This window comes from Anas acuta, chromosome 2 (assembly GCF_963932015.1).
Source record: "Anas acuta chromosome 2, bAnaAcu1.1, whole genome shotgun sequence".
Taxonomy (NCBI): Eukaryota; Metazoa; Chordata; class Aves; order Anseriformes; family Anatidae; genus Anas; species Anas acuta.
In genome coordinates this window covers 146309238-146335394 of record NC_088980.1, presented here as the reverse complement: position 1 = coordinate 146335394, position 26157 = coordinate 146309238, and the positions used below count along the sequence as shown (strand labels likewise).

Genomic DNA, 26157 nt, shown 5'->3' with positions numbered 1-26157 from the left:
ATCACACAAGAAACACACTCACAATTTGTTTTGCAGCTCCAAGCACTCTTGCGGCTTAAACGCTATCCCCTTTCACACAAAAAATAGCTGGCCCATAAGGAAAGGGTTTTGCTGCCCCAGAGAGCTCACTCTGGTGCCCTTGCACTTGACTTTTAGTTTCTGCCTGTGCTCAGGCTCGCCGCAGCTCTCGACCACTTTCTGCCCTGCCATGCAGGTGCGAGCAGCATGCAGGAGCTGCAGGCATCCAGCACCACTCCCGACCTGCACAGCCTCCCCAGGGCTTCAATGCTGTTACCTGCATTGTCATCGAGGGTGAACGCACAGCACTAGCGCTAGCAAGCGCCAGATGCCCATGGCAGTGAGCAGCACAGCCAGGGAGCGTGGGTGGTGCAGGCTGGATTAGGGCAGCTGATCCTCCCCAGCCCACGCGCCTGTTGCTCACTCCTTCCCTCAGCCTGAGGAGCAGAGCAGCAGCTCTGTCCCCTCCGCCACAAATTCCCTGTGTGGAGACGGGCTCAGCACAGCACTGGGCAGCTCCATTGCAATACCTGCACAAAGTGCCCTGTGTCTGCAAAATGAGCTGCGGTGGCTGTCAGTGCACCACAGCCTGGGCTGGACTGCAAGGTGGCAATCGTTAATGTTCTGCAACGCCTCTGCTAACAAGTACCCAATGAGTTATGCTTACAGATGTCCATACATATTGTCATGTATAATCTTGGGTTTTAAATATTTGTGCTATGGGTATTCACCTCTGTAGTATTATATGAATAGCTGTATGTGTATATGTATAAACATAGTGCTTTGCAAACATGCATATATAAAGCATACATGCATAAAACATACATACATAAAACATACATACATAAAATAAAATGTGGTGATACACAATGCAAACGTAAGGAACATACAGTTAGAAAACTTTCTGTATATAATTCTCTCTGTGAGGCCGCCTCTTGAGTGCTGTGCTCAGCTTTGGGCCCCTGAGTCCCATAAGGACATCGAGGCCCTGGAGCGTGCCCAGAGCAGGGCTACGAAGCTGGGGAAGGGCCTGGGGCACAAGTCCTGTGAGGAGCGGCTGAGGGAGCTGGGGGTGGTTGGTGGAGGGAAGAGGAGGCTCAGGGGAGGCCTCATTGCTCTCTGCAACTGCCTGAAAGGAAGCTGTGGGGAGCTGGGGGTCGGTCTCTGCTCACAGGTAACCAGTGATAGGACCAGAGGGAATGGCCTCAAGTTGTGCCAGGGGAGATTCATGTTGGCAATGAGGAGACATTTCTGCTCAGAAAGAGCAGTCAGGCACTGGGACGGGTTGCCCAGGGAGGTGGTGGAGTCCCTGTCCCTGGGGGTGTTTGGGCAGAGGCTGGACGTGGTGCTTGGCGACACGGCTCAGTGGTGACATTGGTGGCAGGGGGTGGCTGGGCCAGGTGAGCTCCCCCCGCCCCCACAGCCCTATCACTGCACACGGCACGAAGGGGGCGCGGCTCCGAGCCGGGTGGGCGCGTCCCTGCCGGGCTCCGGCCCCGCCCCCATAAACACGGCCACGTGCGGCGGCGGCGGGGCCGGGCCGGGGCCGCGCTTCCGGCAACACGGGGCGCGCCGCCCATAAAGCAGCGCCCGGCAACGCCGCGCCCGCAGCCGGCACCCGGCGGCACCGAGACCCCGCGGCACCGATCCCAGCCCCGATCCCAGCCCCGGTCCTAATCCCGATCCCAGCCGCCATGCCGTTCCTGGGGCAGGACTGGCGCTCCCCCGGGCAGAGCTGGGTGAAGACGGCCGACGGCTGGACGCGCTTCCTCGACGAGAAGAGCGGCGGCTTCGTCGGCGACATCAGCAGGTACCGGCCCCGATGGTGCCCCCCTTTTGGGGTCCCGATCCCTTTTTGGGTCCCGGCCCCAGCCGCCGCCAGAGGGCGCAGGGTGTGGGGAGCCGCCGTTATGGTCCCCGGGGGGACACCCCAAAATGGATGGGGGCGCTGGTTTGAGGGTCACCAGGGTCTGGGGGGTTATAGGGGATGGGTATGGGGTGGGGAGTCGCGGGCTGGACCCGTCGCCCTTCGGGGAAAAGCCCCCCTCGGCTGCCTGAGGGGCTTGTATAGGGCACTGCAGACTTAGGGGATGTTGATTTTTGGGGTGTTTGGGGTTGGGTTTGATCCTGGCGCCGCTCAGGGAGGTGCTGAGCCCCGTTTGGGGTTCTCAGCGCTTCCCCTTCTCCTAAAACCCTGCCGGAGCCGCGCAGGCTCCCGGCTCCGTCACATGCTGGGAGTCAGCCCTGAGTCACCAGGCAGCGTTCTGGTTCTGCAGCACGGGGAATAAACACGGCCCCAAACCGCAGCCCGGCTCCCCTGCTGCTGGGGACAGGGGGGCAAAGCAGCCCCGGGTCCCTTGGGGCTGTACCTGCTGGGCTGGGGCAGGGGCTATGCTGCCACCCGAGGCTTGTCTCCTGCAGAAATAGAGCTGCAGAGCCCCCTGTAACCCCACTCTGGGGTGTGCTGTAATTTGGAAATAGGCTGGGCAACGGCAGCCTTTTATTCCTCAGCCTCCTTGAAGGAAATGTCACACTTGCTGTCCCCTTGGCTGTGGGGTTTTGCCCGTAAGGAGTGCCACTGAAAATCTCCTTGTTACCTACTACCTTCACGGGGGAGCTCTGGAGGTAACCTGCCCTCCCTCCTTCCTTCTCCAGCAGCAAACCCTTCCTTAGGCTTCCTGCTTCCCGAGCTGGAGGAGTATGATGTGTCTGAAGCCATAAATCTTCCCCCCAGATTATGGGAAGCTCGCCTTATGTGCGGCTTGATTAATCTGACTGCAGAGGGACTAACCCCCCGGGATGGTTTAAGCGCTGTGAAACTGCGTGGTTGAGGGCAGGAAGCAGCGGTACGGGTGCGATGGGTCCTGGCCAGATCGCCCCTGTCAAAAACACCCTTTTCCTGCAGAGCTGTGCCTTGTTTTCAGCTCTGCCCAGTGAGGTCTGGCTGCGAGGGGACAGGAATGTACGTGACAGCGGCTCGGAGCAAACGGGGGATTTGCTGTGAGCCACGGGTGAGATCCTGTTGTGCAAGGAGGCTTACGCGGTGGCTCTTTATCTTCCCCTCCTTTGTGCAAGCTCTAAATCAAGCTCAGAATGCGAAACAGCTATTTTGTAAATAGGTAGAAAAATGTCTGGCTGGCAGGAGTCAGCGCGTTGGGAACACTGAGGTTTGGCCTGGGTTTAGGCATCTTCCTCGGTCAAAAGAGAGGAGAGTCCTGGACCGAGGTCTGTGCGGTGTGAGGTCCCGGTGCCTGACCCTTCAACCTGTCCAGGCTCCTTGGAGAGCAATTCGGAGATCTGTCAGTACACAGACAGGGGAACAATCTGCCTCCCATGCTGGAATCCGTCCACCGCTGCTGTTATGAAGGCTTCGGGTTACGGAGTCATTCAGTAGGAAGTCAACAGCCCGGGGTGTGCTGCTGACATGTCAGATTTAAAGCAGATCTCTCGTGCTCTTGGGCTTGGATTCTGGGCATGTTCGCCTGGCCCACTCCCGATTTTTGTGCGGCTTTGATAAAGCAGGAGCTTGGACTGCTCACAAATGGTTTTGACTGCCGTGTGCTGTTTGGGTTTGGTCCCCCAGCATGAAGCAGCGCAGGCAGGGGAAGCGAGCAGCCGAGAAGTTTTGGTCTCACATCTAGCTTCTGACCCTGGGGACTGCCCAGTTGAGCTGGTGGAAGTGTCCCTGTGCTGTGAGTGTTGTCCACCTGCATTTGTTTCCCTGCCCATAGCAGTGCTGTGACCCTGCTGACAGCCACCAACCTCCCTCCCCTGGTTGCAGGCTTGGGCTGGCAATCCGCTTGAGCAGCGGGGAGAAGTGAGGAGCCTTCTCCTGCAGGTTTCGTGTGCTGATCAGCTGTCAGGTGTGAGCACGGCTGCGGGGTGCTCGTGTTTACGCTCTTTAGCCTCAAAAGAAACAAGAGGGCTGCGGAGGAAGCAGCCTGGCTGCGTGGGGTCCTTGTGGCTGCAGCACAGGAAGCTCAGCGCCGCGAGCAGCAGCGGGGTGCAGCAGCAGCCAGAGCTCCAGGGGTGTCCCGGGTCAGTGTTGCCATGGGTGAGGTGCCTGAGACCCTTCTTTTTTAGGGTTTGGGTCTGTAGGCAGCTGTTTCCCATCCTTTGCGAGCTGCTAGAGCTCTTTTTCATCTCCCAGATACATCGCTTGCCTTTGGGGCACCTGTGGGGCATCCCTGCTCACCCAGCGTGTGGGGGCTCTGGTGGGGGACCAGAGCTGGAGCCAAGAGCTCCAGGACGGTGCTGCCTTCCCCTGCCCACCCCGGGCTCTGCACTGCAGCTGCCCAAGGACTTCTCAGTTTCACGTTGCTGCTCGCATCCTGCTGATCTGCAGGCCTGCAGAACACGGCGATCTCGAGGCGCTCGTTTAGCCTTTCATTGCCCTCAAAATAAGTGGTTACAGCTCCCCCCGCTAATGAGAAAGCAAAGCTCCAGCAAATACAGAAGATGAAGCCTTAGATGAGAGATCCTAGCTGTTAATTTGTACAGTCACTGCTCTCTGGGGCTCGGGAAACCACCGGTTAAGTCTGAACCTCAGCTGAGCTTTTCCTGTCTGCTTGAAAGCAGAATGTTTTGGAGGGACTCTGTTAATACTTTGTGTGCATCTGTGTCGTCAGATGCCTAAATATGTCCTGGCATAGAAATCTGTCTCAGGGATCTACCACCTACAGTAGGAGGAAGTGGTGTTACTTAAGCACAGAAACAGGGAGTTAAAGGGAGGAAAAAAAAAGCTCTGCCTGCTCCTGTCTGTTACGTGTGCTTTCTCCAGCACAGAGATGGGGCACTGGAGGTTCATTGAAAAATAACGTTATTGGATGCAAAACCTGCGTGCAGCCTCTAGAATGGTCTGCAGCGAGGTAGCTTCAGGATTTGTGATGAAAACCTGTGTTTTCTCTCCTTGCAGGAGATATAGGAGATATATTCAGCAGGCTGCAGAAATAACTAGAATCCTTGCTTTGTATCATTCACAGCTTTTGTAAAAAGGAAGATCACAACAAGGAGAATCTCTTCAACAGCCTCAACTATGATGTTGCTGCCAAGAAGAGGAAAAAGGACCTGCTGAATAACAAAGCCAAGATTCAGTGTAAGATGTCTGCTTGGGCATTTTTTTTTTTTCAACTAAGTTGTTGCAGGGGGAGAATGGAAAATGCTTCAGATCTATGGGTTTTTTGGATGGTGCTTGAGAAGTCTTCCAAACTATCTCAAAGGGCTTTGCGCCCATGTTTGACTTAAGTAGGGAACTTGGATACAGCTTAATGTGAAGATTTATGCCCCTGTTAGTAATCCCTGCTCTGAGGAGTTGTACTTGTTGTGTTCAACTTTTTTGTCATTTGTATTTGTCAGGAGGAGGGTAATTTTTTCCTATGGTACATTCAAATGAACCAGTTCCAGTTTTTTTTCCCCCTGTAGACTTCCTCGTGCACAACAGGCTAAATTTATTTTCCCTTCCATATGCATGCGGAGCACTAATCGACGTTACTGGAGGCTACAAGCCTGAACGTGAGCTTTGATTGTATCTCTGCGTGCAGAGCGCGTGAAAAATGAACCGAGACTTCTTCAGCTTGCTCAAAACAATGGGAGCTTTGAGATCTTTTTGTGCACAGCGAGCGGCTGGGGTCTCAGATGGCACCCTGGGGGATAACGTGGGGATCCTGCGGGGACTGCAAGTCCTGGTCCGATTGCGAGATAGGTACTGGAGCTGGTAAAGGCTCCAAATGTAAACATACACAGAGGAAATGAGTTACCATTCCCACACTAGTATTAGCTCACTGTGGATCCCCCAGGATTTTGGAAGCAGATGCCAAAAGCTGGCCCCTCTGTGCATTCGGCTCTCTGTGTGAACAAACAAATGTTACCATGACAGTTTTTGGCTGGGTTTTGCTGTGACCTCCTTGTTTGAAAGGGCTTGATGCAGGATCTGCATGCCTGCAGCTGAGGCTGGGTTTGTCCTTGGGCTCTCAGTACCAGGCAGACATACATCACTGTGTCCTTAGGTGGAAAAGGGTTCCAGGAGCACAGCATGTCCTTCAAAGCAAGGAGTCTTGTAGGATGGGGTTTTCTTATTCATATTACCCGTTGAATTGCCAGTGTGTGGTGAAAGAAGGGTCAAGAGCCCATGTGAAAGTGGGGAGGGAAAAGGGCTGAGCCATGCAACTGCTGTTACTGCTGCAGACTGAGGGAGCAGCATGTGGTGGGTACAGGGAGGCTATTTTGGGGGACAGATGGGACAACTCCTATTTCTGAGGGAAGGGAGGGGCAATTAGAAATAGGAAAATTTGGGTCCCAAATAGGTTTTTCTTTTTTAGCAAGTTAGCTGCAAGCATAAGCATGCTCCTCAGAGCCTGACCTCACTGCTAAAAGCTCTCTCCCACATGCCTGATGTCTCATGACATTTTTGCTCAACTTCAATTTTGACATTCAATCCCAAGCCTGTATCCAAGGTAATGAATAGTTAATAAAATCAATAACAACAGAACCTGGCTGTCAGCCACGCTTTCTGTTTGGTACCAAAGAAGAGGAGGTGCTATGGTATATCTGTAGCTGGCAGATTAAACATTTACAGTCTTGAGCTCTGTCGCTGAAACATAAACCCTTTTTAAGGCTCAGGGCTGTCGTCTCAAATGAAGGAGTATGGAAACAAAGCAGCTCAGCAAGTTGCTAGTTTTGGTTTCAAGTTCAGCAGTGTAAACAAAAAAAACTCCCTTTGTGATAAAAGGGCAGCGAGCATTGTAAGCAGAACAGAGATCTGGCCCTCTGCAGAGTAAAATTAACTGAGCAAAATGTGTTTTTTAAACAGATTTCCACCAAGAGAAGTGGATCTATGTTCATAAGGGGAGCACAAAAGAGGTGAGTAGGTTGTCTGTTCCCTTTTGTTTTTCCACCCGGTGGAAGATAGCGAGCTGATATAAATCAGCAGAAGCTCTTAAGAGATAAGTGGAAGATCTGGCTTGTGGTTGGAATTGCAGTAATGATTTTAAGCCCTAATCAGGGAGCCAGGGCTTGCTGCGCAAGGCTCTATACATGTGTTTAAAATATGACTTGTTTGCTTCCCTTGGTTTAAAAAAAAAAAAGCCATTTGCGGACCAAGCCATAATACTGTTCTTGGCCTTCACCCAGCACAGTCCTAACATGGAAAATCGTTGGAATTCATCACAACGGCTCGCTTGGGCTCGTGGAGGGAAGCGGCTGCATGAAACCACCCTCTGTGAACTTGGGCTGTATGTTGAGCCCCAGGAATGTCAGGCTCCTTCTCCCTCGTAAATTCTGGAGGGATGGATCCGAGCTATCTAAGGGTCATGAATAGAGCTCGTGTCACTTTTGGGAAAATACCATAACCCACATTGAACCGTGCCCACTCTTGACGTCAGTGAGTGCGGCTCCATGGGAGATGGGACTGCCTCCTCGGGCTGTGAGCGAGTCCCATGCTTTGTACCCATGAGCTTGCTAAATTGAGTTCCCCTGGGTCACGTCTTCCTGATGCTGTCTGGACTTTTGTCTGCCAAAACATGACCCAGACTGTTTTTTTTTTTTCTTAGCGCCATGGTTACTGCACCTTGGGAGAAGCCTTCAACAGGCTTGACTTCTCCAGTGCTATCCTGGACTCCAGGAGATTCAACTATGTCGTGAGGGTGAGTGAAAGGCCAGGGCTTATCTTGCTGTGGTGGTGGGGAGGGTTCTGAACTGAGCATCCGTCGGGTGATGGGAAGCACCAGCAAAGAAGAGGTGCACGTGGGGATGTTGGGCCTTGCTATGCCAAGTTCTTGATGGAAAATGTGTGGATAGACCCAAAGCCAATGCTCAGATCTGTTGAGATGGGGAGAGAGGGATGTGGTGGTGATGTAAAAGATGGTTATGCTGTCCTTATTCCAGCAATCCTAATATTTTAAGTTATAGTGAACTGTTGATAGTTTCAGGTAATACATAATTTCAGTTATGCATAAAACTCATGTTGGAGAAGAAAAGTTGTTTCTAATTACTGTATCTTAAGTCCTGCTTCCAAATGCAGTTCCTGTAGTCCCAGGAGGAGCATGGGCTCCGCAGAGGCCACAGAGCTGTGGGGGCCTCTTTGTGCACAGGAGGCTGAGATACCTGTCAGCATCAGTGCTGAGGGGGGTGGTGTCCTGTGAAGTGATAAAGGAGAGACCTCATGTTTTGGGAATAAGAAGATGGGCTGAACCTCATAGAAGCTGGAATGAAGGACTTGAGGATCATGGTTGTTCTTAATCTTGAGCGGCAGCAGTTTCAGTGGGTGAAGCGTTCTGTTAGCCCTGATGCTTTCAGTCGGAGGGAGTTGTCAGCCCCAGGTTTCTGCCGAGGTTCCTCATAATCTGACTTCTCGTAACAGATCAGGGCTTCTCATTTCCCTCTGGGTTACCAAGAAATGGTGGTGTTCTGGGGTATCCCCTATCCTAAGGGCTGCAGGTGGTTGTGTGTTTATGTACATGTGATCTGCAAATTGATCTCACATTTCAGAATGCTTATCAAGTCTTGGAATTTAATAAGCTTAAAAAAACCCTGTTATTAGCTTGGGGCTGTTTATAAACAGCTCCTTTTCACATTTTGTCAGCTGTTAATCACTGATGAGGCACCAGCTGTTTAGGTTTTAGGTTCTGAAGCAAGCAGCAGTGGTGTTGCTTTCCCTTTGAGTCAAGTGTCCTGGGAAGTCAGGAAGAAATGATCTGAGCAAGTTCACTTCAGTTCACCTGTTGGTTAGGTGATCAGGAGCCTGTGAAAACCCTGTCACCCTGGGAAGGGCACAGACAGTGAGGGGTGATTACCCACCCACAGTGCAGAAAGGAAAATGGTAATTGCTTGGGTGAGGTGCCACAGTGGTGGTGAGGAGTAGGGATGATGCCAGAGGAAAAGCAGGATACAGGTCCATTGAAATTCAGGCTTCCCCAGCTCTGTGAGTTCTGGGACAGCTTGTTTTCCTGCTCGCACAGAGAAGGTGGTTGCCAGGACAGATACTCACTGTTTTCTGATAGTGGATGTCTACACCACTACGTCATCCTTAGGGCAGTTAGTTTGTGCCAAGGCAATAACCCTTTAAAGATAAAGAAGAAAAAATAAAACATGTATTTGGTGCTCCAAGGATTACCTTGGCAGATTTTTTTACCTTATGACCATGAAAAACTCTGGAGACTTGTGGTAAGTACAGCCTTAGGTCAGGCTCTGCCATGTGATGGGCTCCTGCTGCTCTCACAATGTGACAGTTATCTCACAGGGCTGCAGTGACTGGGCAGGAGGCCCATGAAATTTCTTAAAGAGCAAACTCAGGTTTCAGTGTAGTTGCTGTGGCCTGGTGGGATGCTCAGGCTGACTTCTTTCTTCATTTTTCCTATGAGGACTTCATAAAAGCATACCCAACCTGCCATGTGTCCCAAGTAGTATTCTGTATGGAAGTCAATATTTATCCTTGTTTCTACAAACTGAGCTTTTAAGGCTAAGTAGTTCTAAGGATACAGCATTATGGAGAAGTATGAAGCTTTCTAATTGAGGCTGACGTGTGGTTTGGTGGATTTAGGAAAAAAAAGATATTAAACCTGGTACCATGGATCAAATATAAAACTGACTACTTAAATGAAGAGGTTGTATCAGCCAAGTCTCTGGTGAATAGTAGCTCAAAAAATGCCTGATGTGCCAGATTCACTCATGAAAAGCTCTGCCTAGATGTGGATCTTGTTTATGGGTCTTTGCAAACTGCAGGCCTCCTAGAGCACACAGATGAGCAATCTGTCACATGGAAAATGCCTCGAATATTGGCAGGCAGATTTTTTTTCCCTTCCCTCCCTCTCCTTGTTCTCTCTGGTTCCACCCGTTGCTCAGAGGATCTGATTAATGTCACAGTATTTACTTCATCAAGCAAATGCCTTCCAAGGAGGTAAGCTGAGTTGGAATGAGGGTGAGGATGCCCACAGGGAAAGAAGGGAGAGAAATGGCTACAGACCTGGAACTCTGCTGGCTATACCCAAACTTTATCAGTAGAGAAAGAAGATAACATTACTGCTGTTAACACAGGCTTTCAGGCTGACCATCAGCTTCCTCTGGCCTTTCTCAAAGCTTTCCCTTGTGAATGTCTCTGAACATCAGTGTTGTAGTGTTTTCAGTACTGATTTTGTTTTACAGAAGTCTAAGGTATTCCCAGATTAAGTTCTTAGTTCCTAACAGTGCACTGATCTGTTACGGGTTCTTCCAGGTGAGGTAGATTTGTGAGCGCTGGAAAGCTTGTCAGACTTTTTTTCATGATCAGGTACCATCAACTGCAGCTGGTGAGCTCATGTAACTGAAGGAGGAGAAATCTTCCAAAATCAATCTTGTCTTGACAGTGCTGATACAGTGCTGGAAGTGCAAGCACAGGTATTAGTGCTGTGACCTGGTCCTTGCTTGGCTGTTTGAACTATAGCATGTACATACCCATTACAAGAAAATGTTCCCCTTTTAGAGCTCATAAGGAAGGTGCTTGATTGATCCAGAAGACCCAAACTTTTCCATATTGAAGCAGTCCTGATTTCTCTGCTCTTGCAGAATTAACAGACTGGAAGTATTCCTGTGAGTGTACACAATATAAGCAGAGACGAGTGCCTGCAGCCCAGAAGTTGTTGGTTCTCCTCTGGGAACACTCTGTTCAGATGACAGTGAGACTTTGCAGGCTGTTTCCTTCAGAAAGATTTGTCATATGATGGTTGTGTAGTAATGTCTCAAGGGAAGGTGCTGTTTCTGATCATAAAAGCTTAGGTCAGGTTAAGCTGCATGGGCACAGCTCTTGGAATAACATGATCTAGACAGCATGCAGCCTGCTAAAGTAGTCTCTTAAATTTGTTTCTTCTTAAGTTTTTATTGCCCTTAGCTCCAGGAGTCCTGGATTTATGCTGTGCTGAAAGAATATCAGCTCAATGCTGCCTCATGGAGATCTGTCAGCACCTGCACTGTAAATCATTATAACTCGCCCTGCTGTTGTTCTACCTCCCAGCTTACAGCCAACGTGACATTTCAGCCACAAAAAGTGAAGGGCTGTGAGAACGGGGTGTGACAGGAGGAAACTTTCATTGCAGTAAGCTTCTCCAAGCAGCTCAGGTGTGAGGAGCCCCAGCCCTGAGGAGCTGGGGGATCCCACAGGATCCAGTCCTCCTTACCTATGGCAGGTGTTTGGGGTATTCTAGTGGGGATTTACACTCTCTCAGCTTGAGTCTTGTGATTTTTAACCACTGCTGGGTTTGAGGCCAAGTTATGCCCTCCTCAGTGCAGCACAGGCCTGCAGAGGCCTTTCTGTCTCTGGGTGCTGTAAGCCATTTAGGACCTGTGGGCCATATGGGGCTGGATTGCCTACACAGGAGTATGGCAGAAGTTACCAGCTGGCTGTGGGGTGCCTGCAAGTGATGTGCACAACGATGAGTACAGAACAACACAATTTCGGGGCCCTTCTTCCCTGCCGTGTGTCACTTGTTTCATTTTTTTCTCTCCGTGTGGGGAGGAAGGCCTGTTGTGCTCCCTGAGCTAGTGGGGTTTGAGCAGGAGCCCCATCCCCTTGGTGTGGGGAGGTGAGCAGGATCTTGCCCTGCTGTGGAAGCTGCTGTCTCCTGCCAGCTCTGCAGATGCTCTGGAATAACCTACTGCACCTCTTGCCTTTCCTCCTTGGCTGGTGCAGACCCCCGAGAGCAAACCAAATAGCGGCAAGGTGACAGGAAGGGTTTGCTAGGGGTAGCTACCCAGTCACCTTTTTCAACTTCTGAGGATCTGAAAGAGGGAATTGGGATCTAATGCCGTCTTTCCAGGAGGGGTTACAGACTTGCAGCTCCAATTAAAATCAGCTGGAATGCAATTACTTAGTGTTTCTGAAAAGCAGGCCTTTTAAAATTGCTCTTAACCTTTCCCTTTGTGCTCTCCCCACCATCTGTCCCTCTCAGCTGAGCGTGGGCTGGACTTAATGCAACAGCATCATAACATGCTTGCAGCTCTCCGCTGTTTTTTGCCCTACTCAGCATTAATCTGAACCCATCAGTCTGCTTTTAGTCTGTATTATGCAAGTGACAACATTGATTTGTATCACACCGTAGACCCAAATTTGGCAGTCCATTAAATGAGGCTGTACTCTGGGGCTGTGCCAGTGCTAAAAGACCCTTGATTCACTGCGGTGTATGGGGCGTGGATGGGTCAGAGCCTGGCTGAACCATATCCCTTACCTGTTTTGTATGCATTATATGAGGACAGAGGAATAAAAATGCCTTTGGGGAGTGGAGTAGTCCTAGAAGTACTCACAACATAGTTTTCATATGGAATTTCATCCTGTGTTTATTGCTGCAGGGGAAGGGAGGTGACACGTGACATCAGAGCTGGTTCACTGCACATAAATTGAACCTTGATAAACACGGGCAAGGCAAATCTGAGTCTGTTTGTCTAGTTTGAATTTTGTACCAATTTAGTGTTCTTCAAGGAACTGAGATTTTTATCTTCGGTCCTTGTAAAGAATGGCTCTGGCTTTTCCAGCTCTTACAGTGCTGCATTACGTGATGCTTATCACTGGGCATATTTCAGTGTTTTCAGCCATGGGCACAACATCGCTAACACCCAGCCTGGAGGAAGCTGTCCCTGTGCCAGCTCCTGAGCGGTGCAATCTGGAGGCAGCAGTTGTTTGTGCACAAGAGCTGATCTGTGTGCGTGTGCGCCTAATGTACAGATGGAGTCTGGCAAGTTGGTCATTATAATCAAAGGTCTGGAGGCTAAATAGGTTAATGTAAGCAGAGTATCGCAGGTTACTTTGGGATGCTGTTTCTTCTACTTCCTCCAGCATCTTCAGAAATTAGGAAAAGATTTAAGACATCACAAGCACCTTGCAGATTGCCTTGTTTTTAAGAGTACCTGGGGTCTTTGTTTTGCTGAGAGGCATCAGTGGGCCATCTTGCTCTGTGCACCAAACGCTATACAGCTCTCCTGTATCTTGTCCCTACAAAATGAGGCAAGAAAACAGGCAGCCTGCCCTTCACAGAAGTTAGTGCAATGCTTTTTCCTCACTTTTTCAGTCACGCGAGGTGTAAGATATTCATAGAATGTAAACTCAACGCTGTCTGATGATGGTGTTGGCCTGGAAATTAAACTGAAGAAGGCAACTTCACTCTCAGCGACCTCAGTGCTGCTAACTGGCAGTCACATGCCTGAGACGAGCAGAATGGGCAAACGGCTGCACTAATTCCTCTCCCCAAGCTCTCTGCTTCATGGCAGGCTGCCGGTAACTTTATGGATGCATTCCTGTCATTCTTAAAACGGGGCGAACAGTTCAGCTCACGACTTATCGAGTCTTATCAAAAAAACATCTTAGTTACTTGACACAAGTAGTTGCACCTTCCCTGTACTCCCTGCGGTGCCAGCCATGGGATAGCGTAGCTCCAGACGATAAAGGATTAATAAGCTAGTCATGTGGTAACGTGTTGATTGATTTGTGGCATAAAAGGTTTTTCCTTTCCCTTCTAAATTAAAACAGAAGGCTATGTACATCCAAAACAAATGGAACGACATGTGGACAGCCTGTATTTATATAATGCTGGGGGAAGGGAGGAAGGCTTGGAAGATCACAAGCCACATGTTCTGCAGAACATGACCCGTAGGAAACTTCCACGACTCTTCTTGCACCAGCAGAGAGCCCAGGGAGGAGAGGGCATCTGTCCCGGGGGAAATGCTTCCTTCAGCAACTGCAGCCCAAATCCAGCATTCGGTCAGGCAGTCGGGGACAGGAAGCAAATGGCAATCGAAAGTAAAAGTGAGATTTCCCTGGTTCGACGGGGAGTAAACAGGACAAACAGGGAGAGGTGGATGGCTTGGGACTGCTACAGCTGCAGGAACTGCACAGAGGGGAGAAGTGTTGAGGGATTAAGGGGTTGTTAGAGCTGGGGGGGGAATTATTTGGTTTTAATACAGCCCTTAACCTTTCCATCGTGGTGACAGCGCTCTGACAAAGCCCATGCAACCAAGGCGTTTGACGTAAATTGCAGGGTCTGATTCTCATTACTGCCCCATCAATAACATCCCCATCCAAACCAGCGCTCGCTCGTGTTCCCTCATGACACTGCTTGTTTATACCCCAGCGAGGGACGGTGACGTCTCCGCTCATTGTTCCTCGGGGTGAATAGATGCTGTCAGCCTGAGCGCTGCTCTGTGGTTTCCCTGCATCTCTGAGCCATGAAACCAAATTTTTCTCCCCAGTATCATTAGAAGGCTTTTTTTTTTCCCCACCCCTTTCTGTGTGGATTTAATTATTTCTCCTCTGCTTTTTTTTTTTTCCCCCCCGTGCATTAGTTTGCTGTCGCTCCATCTACCTTTTATTTTCATGCAGCAAACAAGTGCCCGGACTGTTTTGCTGTGTCATGTGACGGGAGTTAAGATTAGAAAGGTATCTCTGCTCTCTAAGGCTTGCCACTTCTATTTTTATCCACAGCTGCTGGAGCTGATAGCGAAGTCTCAGCTGACGTCACTGAGTGGCATTGCCCAGAAAAACTACATGAACATCTTGGAGAAAGTGGTGCAGAAAGGTAAGAAATGGAAACGCTGCGGGGGAGGAGGAGTTGGAATTAATGCGGTGTGCTCAGCATGAGCGGCATCCTGAGGGATACCCCGTGTAAGATGGGTGAAGAGGGGCCAGCCCTGTTTATTTCTGTCGCTCAGTTCCACTTTCCTTTTTGTCAGGGAAGGACTATGTAGAGTGGGGAGAGTGGGAGGAAATCTCTGTATTTTGGTAGGTATCTGGGAGGCGATTCCTCCTTCTCCTACTTCCCTCGCTACCACTCCTTCTGCATCCTTCTGAATCCTATTTCTGACTGCAGAAGAGGCTCCTTCCCCCCAGCCTGACACATTGGCAGCCTCTGCTGCCTTGTCTCCAGTTTGCAATATCAAGTGCTCCCTCTCCTCCAGGGGAAAGTAAAACTGGAGAGCTGTCTTCACCTCCTCGGGCTCCTGGTGAGGCTGGATTGCAGCTGAGAGGTGGTTTCCCTTCCTGGTGCTTCAGCTCTGACTGAAGCCTGGGAATGGAGAGCACCCTGTTGGGGTGTGCACGCATGATGAGGCTGGAGATGATGAGCATTATTTCAGCTGGGGTGGTGGGGGAGAGGCACACACACAACCTCTCACGTGTAGCAGAGGGGAAAGCTGGCTGGTTTCCCAGCGAGGGAAATGGGAAGCGCTCTAGAAAGGATGGGTACCTCATCTGCTTATCCTGGGAAGATCTCCATCTGCTCTCTAACCTGCTGTGCTTGGCTCATATTTAAGTGCTTTTCTGTCAAAAGAAAAGCACAGTCTGGCTCTCTTGGCCTGTGAGATTACAGCAGGTAACTTTTCCCTGAGAATCATGTAGATTCAGAAAAGGATTTGGGCAGCTTCCATTTTTAACTTTTCCTGTTCCACCCCAAAGTCCTTGAAGACCAGCAGAACATCAGGCTAATACGGGAATTGCTGCAGACCCTCTACACATCCCTCTGCACTTTGGTTCAACGGGTCGGCAAGTCTGTCCTGGTTGGAAACATCAACATGTGGGTGCACAGGATGGAGACGATTCTCCACTGGCAACAGCAACTGAACAACATTCAGATCACCAGGGTAAGCACGAATCCCAAAGGCTAAAAATAATGTGGCTCCTTCATGAAACCTTCTCATGTAGCAGCTTTCATCTGGGTGACTATCTCACTGTACTCCCGATGCAGGCAGAGTGCTGCAGAAGGACCTGAAGTTGCCAAAATAACTGGCTGCATTCCTTGAATCACTTCAGTCCCTTAATTCAAAATAAAGCACTAGGAGCCATTACATGTCCCCAGCCAGTTCAGTGCATGCAGTGTGGGATCATGTTCACCGTTACTGGTGGCGTGACTCCTTTCTGGTCTTGAGGCTCTGTGTGAACAGAGCTGGGCAGGAAGCATCTCCTCCTCCTGAGAGTCTTTAGAGATGAGGCCTTGGTATGAAAAGTCAACTCAATTTTTCGAAATCTGAGAAATTGCCCTCAAAACTTTGTTTATCAGATAGTTGAGGTTTTTAGATTTGTTTAATCTGTAAATTAAATGCAAATTTCCAAATAGCTGCATAACTTCATGCTTCCTGGCTGAAAACATCAGTGATTCTTCCAGTAGTCTGGAGCTGCCTGTTCCAGCCAGACAAGTCCTGCTTTCACAACATCTGGTCCTCCAGCAGCATCTGTGGAGCTGGGAGAGACAAGAAGTTGATAAATTCCTAACCTGGCTTTGTGTGTGAATTGAATGTGAACTTGCTCCACTTCACCTTGAGTGGGTGCTCACTCCCCAGAAATGCTAAAGCCTTCCTGCTTGCTGACCCCTCTGTCAATGTGTCTGTTGTAAGAGTCTTCTACAGTGAGCTGAGCTGTGAAATTCCCACTTGGCCATACCAAAGCATGGCCAGAGGGGATTTTAAAAGCGCTTTTTTCCTTGGTGGGTCAACCAGAAAGGTACTTAACAAGAGTTGAGTAGAAGTCCTGCTTTCATTGTTCTTCAGGACTGTGTTTGCTGGGAACATCAAGAAACAGTTTCCAATCCTTTGGTTGTAAAGAGCAATACAGGCAGAAGGATTTGGGAGAAGATAAACTCTGGGAGGTCCCAGGGAGTTTGAAGAACTGCAAAATCCACATTCCCTTAGGTGGTGGTGGTCTCTGCCCTGCTGTGGGATGTGCCCAGCTCTGGGGAGCTGCTCAGTGCCTGGGCACTGCTGGGATCAGCTCTTCTGGGGCATCTGTTTCCCCGCTACCCTACAGGTTTGGTCCTCCTGCTCAACTCCATAATACAGTATGGGTTTGTTCCCCTCATCTTTATCGACTACAAAAACTCCCATAAGCTTTTCAAAGCTCTGCCTGCCCAGATAAAATCGCATCAAAATGTGCTTGTGAAGAGAACTTCTAAGTGTGCCTTTTATGCACACTTAGCGTAGGTTTGCAGTCACTTCTCTAAAATATAATAAAAGTACGTGGAGAGCATGCAAAAAAAAAATTCACACCTCTGAAGGTGGCTTCAGGTCAAACTAAAACAAAACCTGAGGTGAGAGGAAGGCAGAACAAGCCCAGTTCTGTGCAGCCAGATGCTTACAGCACTGAGCGCTTCTGGTATTTCTGGAGGGGGTAAAAAGCTTCCCAACAGCCAAGACAGACCGTTTTTAAAAGAAAAATTGCAAAACACTGAGTATGTGCTAGAGTTGTATTAAAAAAAGGCACAAAAACAACTGTCCAGAAAGTGACAACATAATGATCTGCTCTGATCTAATCTGTGTTCTTTCTCCAAAGAAAGTAATGTTTGAAAAGTCCTGGAAAGGAGTACTGAGGGAAAAGAAGTAGCAGATAAGTCCTTGGCTCTGACTCAGAAAACCTGTATGGAGTTGTTTTAGTCACACTGGCTTCCTCAGAAATAAGACATTAGCGTGTGCTTGCTTGATTTTGCCTTTTTTTCCCCCCCTTGCTGAACCAAGAGCCTCTGAGCACAGTCTTGCCTGCTCTGCCCTGATGGAGCTTGTGTGGGCTGTCTGCAGGAGAGGGCAAAAGCCAGCGTGGTGGGGAGATCACCGGGAGGGGATCCAAGGCTGCGGTGCGCTCCTCCTGCCCCTAAAAGTGACCTCAGCTTGCACTGGCGAGCGAGGACACAACTCATGGGTTTCAGGAATTGATGGAGTGCTGCTCTCTGCCTCCTTTTCCATTTCCAAGTACACGAGTGGATTGCACCAAGCAAACATCTGCGTTGTAGCCAGGCAGTGTGCTCCCAGCTTAACCCTCAGCACAAAATGGGAACAGGAGAACAATTGTTTGAGGTTGGTGTTGGAACAAATACCCTCTGGAGGTGGCCGAGATGGTTCAACCCTTCTGGAGAGGTTGAAGCAGACCTCAGCCTTGCTTTGGAGCCACCCAAAAATGATGCCTGGCTTCAGCAGAGGGGTTCTTGCAGGTACCAGCCAGGCTGCGTGGACCACCAGCAGCGCAGGCTGGTCCCTGGGGAAGGTGGGAGCTGTTTGTGTGCAGTTCTCCTCGTGCCCCTGCGGTTTCACATGGCTGGAGACGGGGCCGTATGATTGAAAGCAGCCTCACACGGCGTTCCCCTGCTGCTGCTGGCCCACGTGCTTCTTGTTTGAAACGGTTAACAGCCCTGCCAATTGCCAGGCGGGCGATGTGACTCTGCAGCTTAAAAATAGCAGCATCCCTGCGCAGGGTAAACGAGCAACTTGGCACATCTGTTGGATATTGTTTCTTCCTTGGGGCCCAATCCGCAAAGCTGCCGTTTGCCTTAATAAGGCTGGGGCTGATTTGGGAGCGGCTCGAGCCCAGGTTGTGGTCCTTGCTGATGCTTTGGATCGCCCCCAGGTGCAGGATCTGTGAATCCGTTGCAGTTGGTTTGTCCTGGAGCTGTGCAGACCCGTAAAATAATCCTCTATAGACCAGGCAAAGGTGAACGGGAGCAGAGGTGGCTTTGGCTCTGCAGAGCGTGCTTTGATGTGGCTGAACAGCCTGCGAAGCTGCGGCTGGTGGGAAAGGGGCAGGTTCTTCAAGCGTTCGGAGGAAGGGGTAGCCCTGCCAGCACTGCCTCTGGAATCCCTGCAGGGAAAATCCTGGTTCATCGGCCACCACTGTGGTTGCAGTGAGATCTTGTGATGATCTGAGCTGAAACAACACTGAAGATACCTCAAATTCTTTGCTGTGGAGGAAGGTCAAATGTCTCTGTTCAGAAGAAGGAACTGCTGCTTATTTTGAGTGTGAAATGTAATATTTAAAAAGCAGTAACTCACCTGCAAGTTAGAAGTACTGGTTTTCCAGCTTCCTCCCAGCTCAATTTTGCTTTTTTTTTGTTTTTTTTCCCCAGCCTGCCTTTAAAGGAACCACTTTGACAGACCTGCCACTCTGTTTACAATTAAACATCATGCAGCGGCTGAGCGATGGGAGAGACCTGGTTAGCCTCGGTCAAGTGGCTCCTGACCTGCAAGTGCTCAGTGAAGACCGGCTGCTGTGGAAGAAGCTCTGCCAGTACCACTTCACAGACAGACAGGTACGAGGAGAGGTGCAAATCGCTATCAGTTGCCTGTTGTAACCTGTTAGCAAGTGAATCTGTATGAGTAGGACACTCTTCCTTGACTATCTTCTGGATCTGTGGGCTGTGCTGCAAGCTGATAACGCCGGCTGGTATGAGAATGGCTGTAAAGATGATTTATGAAGAGGGTTCTGCATGCCCCAGCAACGATTCCTGAAATAGGAGTCTCAGGAATTAGTCACAGGGTGAACTTCTGCAGCCCTAATCCAGGTGGCAACAACTGCAAGTCATGGTTGCTCGCCCCACGTGTGCAGGGAAAACGTGCGGCCGAGCTCCAGCCTTAACTGCGGTGTCCTAAGGACTGACACCCTCGTGGAGAATCTCTGTGGATGTGGTTTGTGAGCAATGTGTTGAACTCTCCTGCCCTTTAGAGCGAGAAATCCCCTCTGAGCTGTTCTGTGAGTGACAGGACAGTATGTGGAAAGCAGCCCTGCTGCTACCCAAGTTGTACCTGTGTAAAGATCCTTGGCCTTTTGCAGGCTGGTAATCGCCCAGGGTCTTCTAAAATTAAAAACAAATGGAAAGAAACAAACACCTCTCTGTTTATGGGTGATGTTTATGTGTGGGGTGTCTGTATCAGATCTCTGCACTTCAGGAAACATGTGCCAGATTCCCCTGCTGACTTGCTTTGTTTGCTCGCTCTGGATCTGACTTTGGAAGTGACTCTGGGGAAGTCATTTCTGTTAAAGAGTACATTCAAATCCAATTTCTGCAGCTACTGAACCCAAAAAGAAAGATGGAGGTCTCACAAGCTAATGTGACAAAGAACTGACCTGAACTTTAGAAACTGTTAAATGCAGTTCCACTTCCCTGCCAGCCTGAAACAGTGGCTAATGTAGTATGAAATAGCTCCCGGAGTTTCAGGCTTTCATAGAGTAGTCATCGTGAAATGAGGCTGGACCCTGCTAATGGTATCAGGTGAGGCAGTTGCTATCAGGAGGCCTGTTAGAGCTGAGCATTCAAAGCAAGAATTTTCCTGGTGTTATGCAGAAACTGTTACGTGATGGGCAGGGATGGTGCTTAACTTAAACTTAAAGCAAGGGAGAGAACAAGATGGGTGGAAAGAACAAACCATGATTTTTTTTGTCCTAGCGCAGTTACCATCATGTTATTTGTTTCAGATTCGTAAACGGCTAATCTTATCTGACAAGGGACAGCTGGATTGGAAAAAGATGTACTTCAAGCTTATCAGGTGTTACCCACGGAAGGAGCAGTACGGTGACACGCTGCAGCTGTGCAGGCACTGCCACATCCTCTCCTGGAAGGTAGGAGGTGGTGGGGGGGTAAAATTGGTTGGGCACCCAGGGCTTCCTCTGATTGCAGCACCCTAAAGAAGCTGCAGTTCCTTTGCCTTGCATAATTGGGTGTTTTCCTACATCCCAATCCTCCCTCAACTCTTAAGACCCTTTCATTATGCTTCAGGGGTTCCGATTTTGTCTACACTGAACAAGTTATTGCTGTCAAAGCCAGAGGGGAGTGAGATGGGCATGCTGTCAGGATACTCGCAGCAAATTGCATTAGCACTGCCAGCAGCCCCTGCCAGCCATCATGTGGAGGTGAAGGTCTTGGCAGTGGGATTAGTGAGAATGAGAGCTGATGGCTGTAAAACAGCCCACAACACGATTCTGCTGGCCTCTGTGTTGCTATCCACGGCACATCTCTAGATTTAAGCTCCTGTAGCTGATGGTAGCCTCTGCCCTGTGGTGCCTCAGAGAATAGGATGAAAGAGTGAGTTGGATTTTTTCTGGTTTCATTTCCCCAGACTTCACAGTAACCCCTAAAATATGAAGCCCAGTTCTGAGCTGTCTGCTTTGGCGAGAGTGGAAATATTTTGGGCTCCGCTCTGTTTGCAAGCAGGATGTCTGGCAGAGTGGCAGCACTCAGTTGGCACTAAGGTGCCCTGGCACCCTTTCTGCAGTCTCTCTAAATGGAGTTGTTTTCTCCTTTCCCAGGGTACCGATCACCCTTGCACAGCCAACAACCCAGAGACGTGCTCCACCTCTCTGTCCCCGCAAGACTTTATCAACTTGTTCAGGTTCTGAACTTGGCTCACCGCAGCTCACGCGATTCTTACAGGACACTTTATGCCACTGAGCTTGGACACTCCGTTTGTAAATAGTGTAAATATTCATGTTTGTGTGAAGCTCCTGAGTCAAGGAACAAGAGGATTTCGGAGATGAAAGGTGAAATTGCTCGCTGACGTGCAGCACTTAAGGAATACAGAATTCCATAGGACTGGTGTATAAATGCAGCATGTTGTACAGAGTCCCTTTTTTATGATCAGAGTACAAGATACAGGGCAAAACCTTCATTTTCGTTTTTAGAAGTTAAAACTGAATTTGCCCCGCAACCATTTGAGAACTTTTCTGGTTTGTTTCTAATAATTGAGAGAAAGCAATATGAGGCTAGGACTGTTGAACTGTTTCTCCATCTGGTTTTATTTAGCATACATATTTATAAATATGATGTTTTTAAAAGTATTTATGAAAAATATCCCTGTGACAAGTTTAATAATACTTCTGTTTTTAAAAAGGAGACATTCTGAAATACTTAGCATGGAACTCTAGCCTACTTACAAAAGAATCGCACCATACCACTTTCTACCTCTAACAGATTGAGTACCTTTCAAACAAATCCAGTGTACAATGTGAACTTTTGTATTTTGTACAATGATTTAAAGGGAAACGTTTGTGATAGTAAGCATCTTTTCTTGCATTAATGCTTACCTCTTTACATTAGTTTTCTTGCTCTACTCAGTGCTTGAATGCCTAGATGATAGGCACTGTATAAATACCTAAGACTTTACTCCATCCTCTTTTAATTTGTTGGTTTTATGAAAGACTAAGTAAAAGGGAAGAGAAGTCACGAGGGTGAAGATTATCTAAAAGGGAGGAAGTTCTATTATAGGGAAACAAAGGACTGGGTTTAATCTTGCAACATAAATTCATATCAGCTCCGCTAGGTTAATTGCACTGGATGAATTCCCAAGTGAGGTTAGACTCTGGTTCAAGCCCGTGTCTTCCTGGTTTTCCAACATCCACACACCACTCTGTATTCCCACTGCTGTCAAGTGAATTAAATCATCTTGGAGCTGGTAATTCGTGGGGAGATTTGGGCTGTTGAGTCTAGTGAAGTGACGCGGTTTTAATTCTCGAAAGACTGGCAGCATTCTGCTTAATCTCAGCCTAGTGGGGTTTAGGATGGTGAGAGACCATAAAGAAAGTGGCCAGCATTTTGCTAAAAACAGCACTCGAGGCTGCAGAAAGTGAGGGATTTCCAATGTGGCACTCAACCTCTGACATTATCTGTGTGCCAAGGAAACAAAGACCCAGTCTAGTCCCTTCTGCCTCCAGTGCTGGCCTTCTTTATGGGATCTCTTAGGACGAGCCTAGAGCAGAGTTTCCAGTCCTATGGAGCAAGTGGCCAAACTCCTGACATCGTTGTGGCCGTGATTTAGCTCTCAATCTTTTCAAGTGTAACCTTACGTGCACCATGGCAGAACTAGAAGATTCCAGCTCACATATAACCATTTGAAAACCTGCGTTGGAAGATTTTTGCCATTTGCCAGTAGATTTCCTGTATAGCACTTCCTCTGTTGTGCGCCGTGGAAGCAGGATACCTCAGGAGGAAAATTAGGGGGTTGTGTCTGACCATGTACAGAGAATTGAGGAAGAGGAGTACTCAGGACAATTCAGGAAGAACTACTTGAGTTAATATTGTTAAATATTCTGTTCCTTTTTTTTAACGTTTTTATAACTGACTTTCAACACTTTTCTGCAGCTGTTTGTATTTTTAAAAATGGACAGTATTTGCGTTTTTGCAAACTAAATCACTTTGCATACCCTGGGAGAAACTCAAAAAGGGGAAAAAAGCTGCCTCTAGATGGAGCAGTGGGGAAGAAGGCTGGGAAGGGGAAAGGCAGGAAAAAGCTGACAAGGACTGCTGTTCTCCTGCCTTCCCACAGCAAACCCAAGTTTTTGCTTTTTTAGAGAGCTCTGTGAGCCAGCGCAGCCCTTAGCCATGGCCAAGAGCTTGGCGATATCCAGAGACGAGGAGAAAACCTGGGATAGGGAATTCTGTTTTGGTGTTGATGCTCTCTCCGTCAGTTTGCTGGTAAAAATAAGCCTGTTGATTATGCTCATGTCAACTGAAAGTGATTTAAAAGCTGATACCTTGGGAAAATCATCTTGTGCTTGTTTTGGGGGGATGCTCACAAGTAAGGGAGGCGGGTTTCTGTTTTCATTCCCGCACTGATGTCAGCGGGTAGATGAGGCTGAAATCCGCCTCCTCGAAAGAGGATGCTAAGGACAGGAACCTGCAAGTGCATGAAGTATTGCCACTGTCTTGGGAGACTCCTGTTAATTTTCCTGGTAGTGAGAGGACTCGCATGACCTTCACCATCACCATCTCCTGCTTCCAGCTCTGACGCAGGAGTGGTTTGGTTTGTAGTTCTTCTGCCCCTGCCCTCTGCAGTGAGTCAACCTCTTGTGATGGAGGTGGCCTGAGCTGCTGGGGGTTTCCGTGTAGGCTGAGGCTGTGCTTGCCAGATGACACTTACCCCAACAATGAGGTTGTTGCTCTGGGTGAATTTCAAGCTTGGCTTTAAATCCAGTCTGCACAACAAGACAAAACCCCAGAATTTAGCTGTGGTCTAGGAACCCCTCAGCTCTCAGTGCTGCCTCTGTGAGTCCTTCACTTCTTTTGAGCAGAGTTTATGCCATGTGCCCTGCCCAGAGAGCACAGGTGATGCTGTACTTACGTACAACTGAGGCTTCTATCTGCAAAAGTTAATTTCAATTAGTGTTCTTGTAGCACTGGGTAGAGCTTAAAGGGTCAGATTGCTGAAGATCAATCTGCTAATCCAGGCACTTGTGTGTTGCTTGTCCTGAGCCCTGGGATGTTGCTGTTGGTGTCCCAAGTAGCAGAAAACCAAGCAACCACTGTGCTGGAGAACAAAACCGGCTGAACAAAAAGCAGAATAGGCCTCAGTCAGCTACTGCCTCCGTCACCATCTTACAGCTCCAGCAGCTGTCAAAGCAGACCCTGACCTCTTTGGGATGCTCATTGTTCCTCAAGTGGCTGGTACAGGGAGGTATTGTGTGAGATGCAGTTCTGTTTTGTGCATTTAAAACAAAATGCTGTTGCATACAAATACCTCGGCCTAACCACTTGAAAACAAAATGATTGGGATTTAGCAGTGCAAGTGCATCTGCTTGGCTTTTTGGGTGGCAGAGGAGCGAAACCAGCCAGGATAGCTCAGGACCCCAGACAGGATGGTGTAAGGCTGCTCTCTCGCAGAAAGGACCTTGATTTTAGGACAACTCTGGCAAAGCCTACTGTGAATGGAAAACAGGCTTTTACTGTTTGTGTTTTGGAAATCGAGTGTTCTTTTCAAACAGCATCTCATCCTCAAGTTGGTGGCTGCGTTCCCATTAAAAATGCATCGGTTCGTATACTATGAAAGGAGGTTTTTCCTCTTTTTTCTGCTGCCAGTGTATGCAAAGAAATGTCTTTATCTTCAGAGGTTTTTAAGCAGTGCAGTGGTGTGGAGCATGGCACCGTGGAGAGGAAAAACAGATCCGTGCAGGGGAGGAGGCTCAGAAAGGGAGAGATCTTCCTGTTCCAGCTTTCTATAAGAGGCAGGTGTTTGGAGTTTGCTTTCATGTGATAGCCACTTCAAGAGGCACCGTTTCAGCTGTACATACCTTAAGCCATTTGTATTAACTACGGTATGGTGAAGTTTGATCCTAAAATGTGTGCACCTCCTCTTACATCATTTGGGTTTCTTTTACCAGTTGTGAAAGCTTCTAGGTCCTTTTGTTTTGTGAAGTGATTAGAAGAACTTCTATTGCTCTGAAGACATCGCTTTTTATGTAAGCATTTAATTGCACCCTGCCACTTTCTGTATATGAGAATATCTTTTCTATCATTTTTCTCTGCCCCCCAGGTTTTGAGCTGTCTGTGTTCCTGTTTGTTTGACTTTGATTGCTCTTGCAAATCTCTCTCCTCCTAGAACACACACAGGTACTACACCAGCTTTTCCTGCCCGGAAAGCTCCTTGGCCTTTAGTAACTGAAATTTGATTTAGAGCAGGAACATTTCAGGTTCTGTTATGTAGCTAGTCGATCAGACGTGCTGTTTCACGCTTAGGCGCTGTTCAGTGCAGCGAACCAGGTGCTGGGGTTGTTCTCAGAAACCTGTTGCACAGCTTCCCCACAGATCAGCACCTTGCCAAAAAAAAGAACTAGCTTTAAATTAAAATGCCACTCTTCCTAGCTGGCCTGTTAGCAGAAGCAGGGACCCAGCGGAGCTGATGGCTGCTCAGGTTGATGAAGACTGCCAGTTACAAGGTTGGGGACTCCAATGTTCTGCCCGTGCTGCTGTTTGCAGCTCGTTGCTCGTGATGATGCTCATTAAAGGCCCCGAAGACGCAACCAGGTCTCCGTGTAGCTGGCAGCGTGTGGCTGTTGGGACATGAGCTGCTTTTCCAGTGCCTGATTTCTATCCCCCATCTTCCTCCAGTGATTTCACTGGCAGCAAATAGGCCTTGCAGGATTTGGCCCTAGGGAGGATAAATCTTGTCTTTGCCATAGGTAGGCTGCTGTATTAATATCGTGAACACCAGAGAGATTCCCCCTCCAGTGGCCAAGCATTGCCTTTCCTCCCCCTGGGAGGGCAACCGAGGGCAGACCTTGCATTTCCTTAGCTATTACGAGCGGTGCGGAGCACGAACAGGTCTGCTACCAAGGGAGCATTTTAATTTGAAATGGCAAATATGCTCATCTTTAGGAACTATCTGCAGTAACTATAAATACTTGTATATGGAAGAGAGTGTGTTCTGTTTTGTTTTTCTTTACAGTTGTAAGTAGAGATGATATGAAGTGAAAGGCATCCCTTGTATAATACGACTTCTGTTTAATATTACTGTGTGGTTAAAATCCTTCCTTATAAATTTGCACACTTTTTCCTCTTCCCTTGCATGTTCAGCCCTGATTTTTACAGCTGTTCTGTGCAGACAGTAATGTATTTTTGTAAAACATTTTTTGACACTGAATTGCAATAAATGTTCAAACAATGTGAA

At 48.7% G+C, this 26157-nt stretch overlaps 1 protein-coding gene across 1 annotated transcript; it reads left to right on the top strand.

The window, feature by feature from the left end:
* The first annotated feature begins 1551 nt into the window (after window positions 1–1551).
* FBXO32 (F-box protein 32) lies at window positions 1552–26157 on the top strand. Its single transcript, XM_068672601.1, has 9 exons — window positions 1552–1828; window positions 5001–5113; window positions 6827–6876; window positions 7566–7658; window positions 14456–14549; window positions 15425–15609; window positions 18852–19034; window positions 20198–20341; window positions 21029–26157. Exons 1-9 carry the CDS (start codon window positions 1713–1715, stop codon window positions 21116–21118), a joined length of 1068 nt encoding a protein of 355 aa, XP_068528702.1. The 5' UTR covers window positions 1552–1712; the 3' UTR covers window positions 21119–26157.

What these genes read in the sequence shown, in the direction of transcription:
- FBXO32 (XM_068672601.1), top strand. Translation starts at nt 1,713, where the DNA reads ATGCCGTTCCTGGGGCAGGACTGGCGCTCCCCCGGGCAGAGCTGGGTG. An exon ending in ACCACTTCACAGACAGACAG is followed by an intron (nt 19,035 to 20,197) that starts GTACGAGGAGAG and finishes TATTTGTTTCAG; the next exon opens with ATTCGTAAACGGCTAATCTT. An exon ending in GCCACATCCTCTCCTGGAAG is followed by an intron (nt 20,342 to 21,028) that starts GTAGGAGGTGGT and finishes CTCCTTTCCCAG; the next exon opens with GGTACCGATCACCCTTGCAC.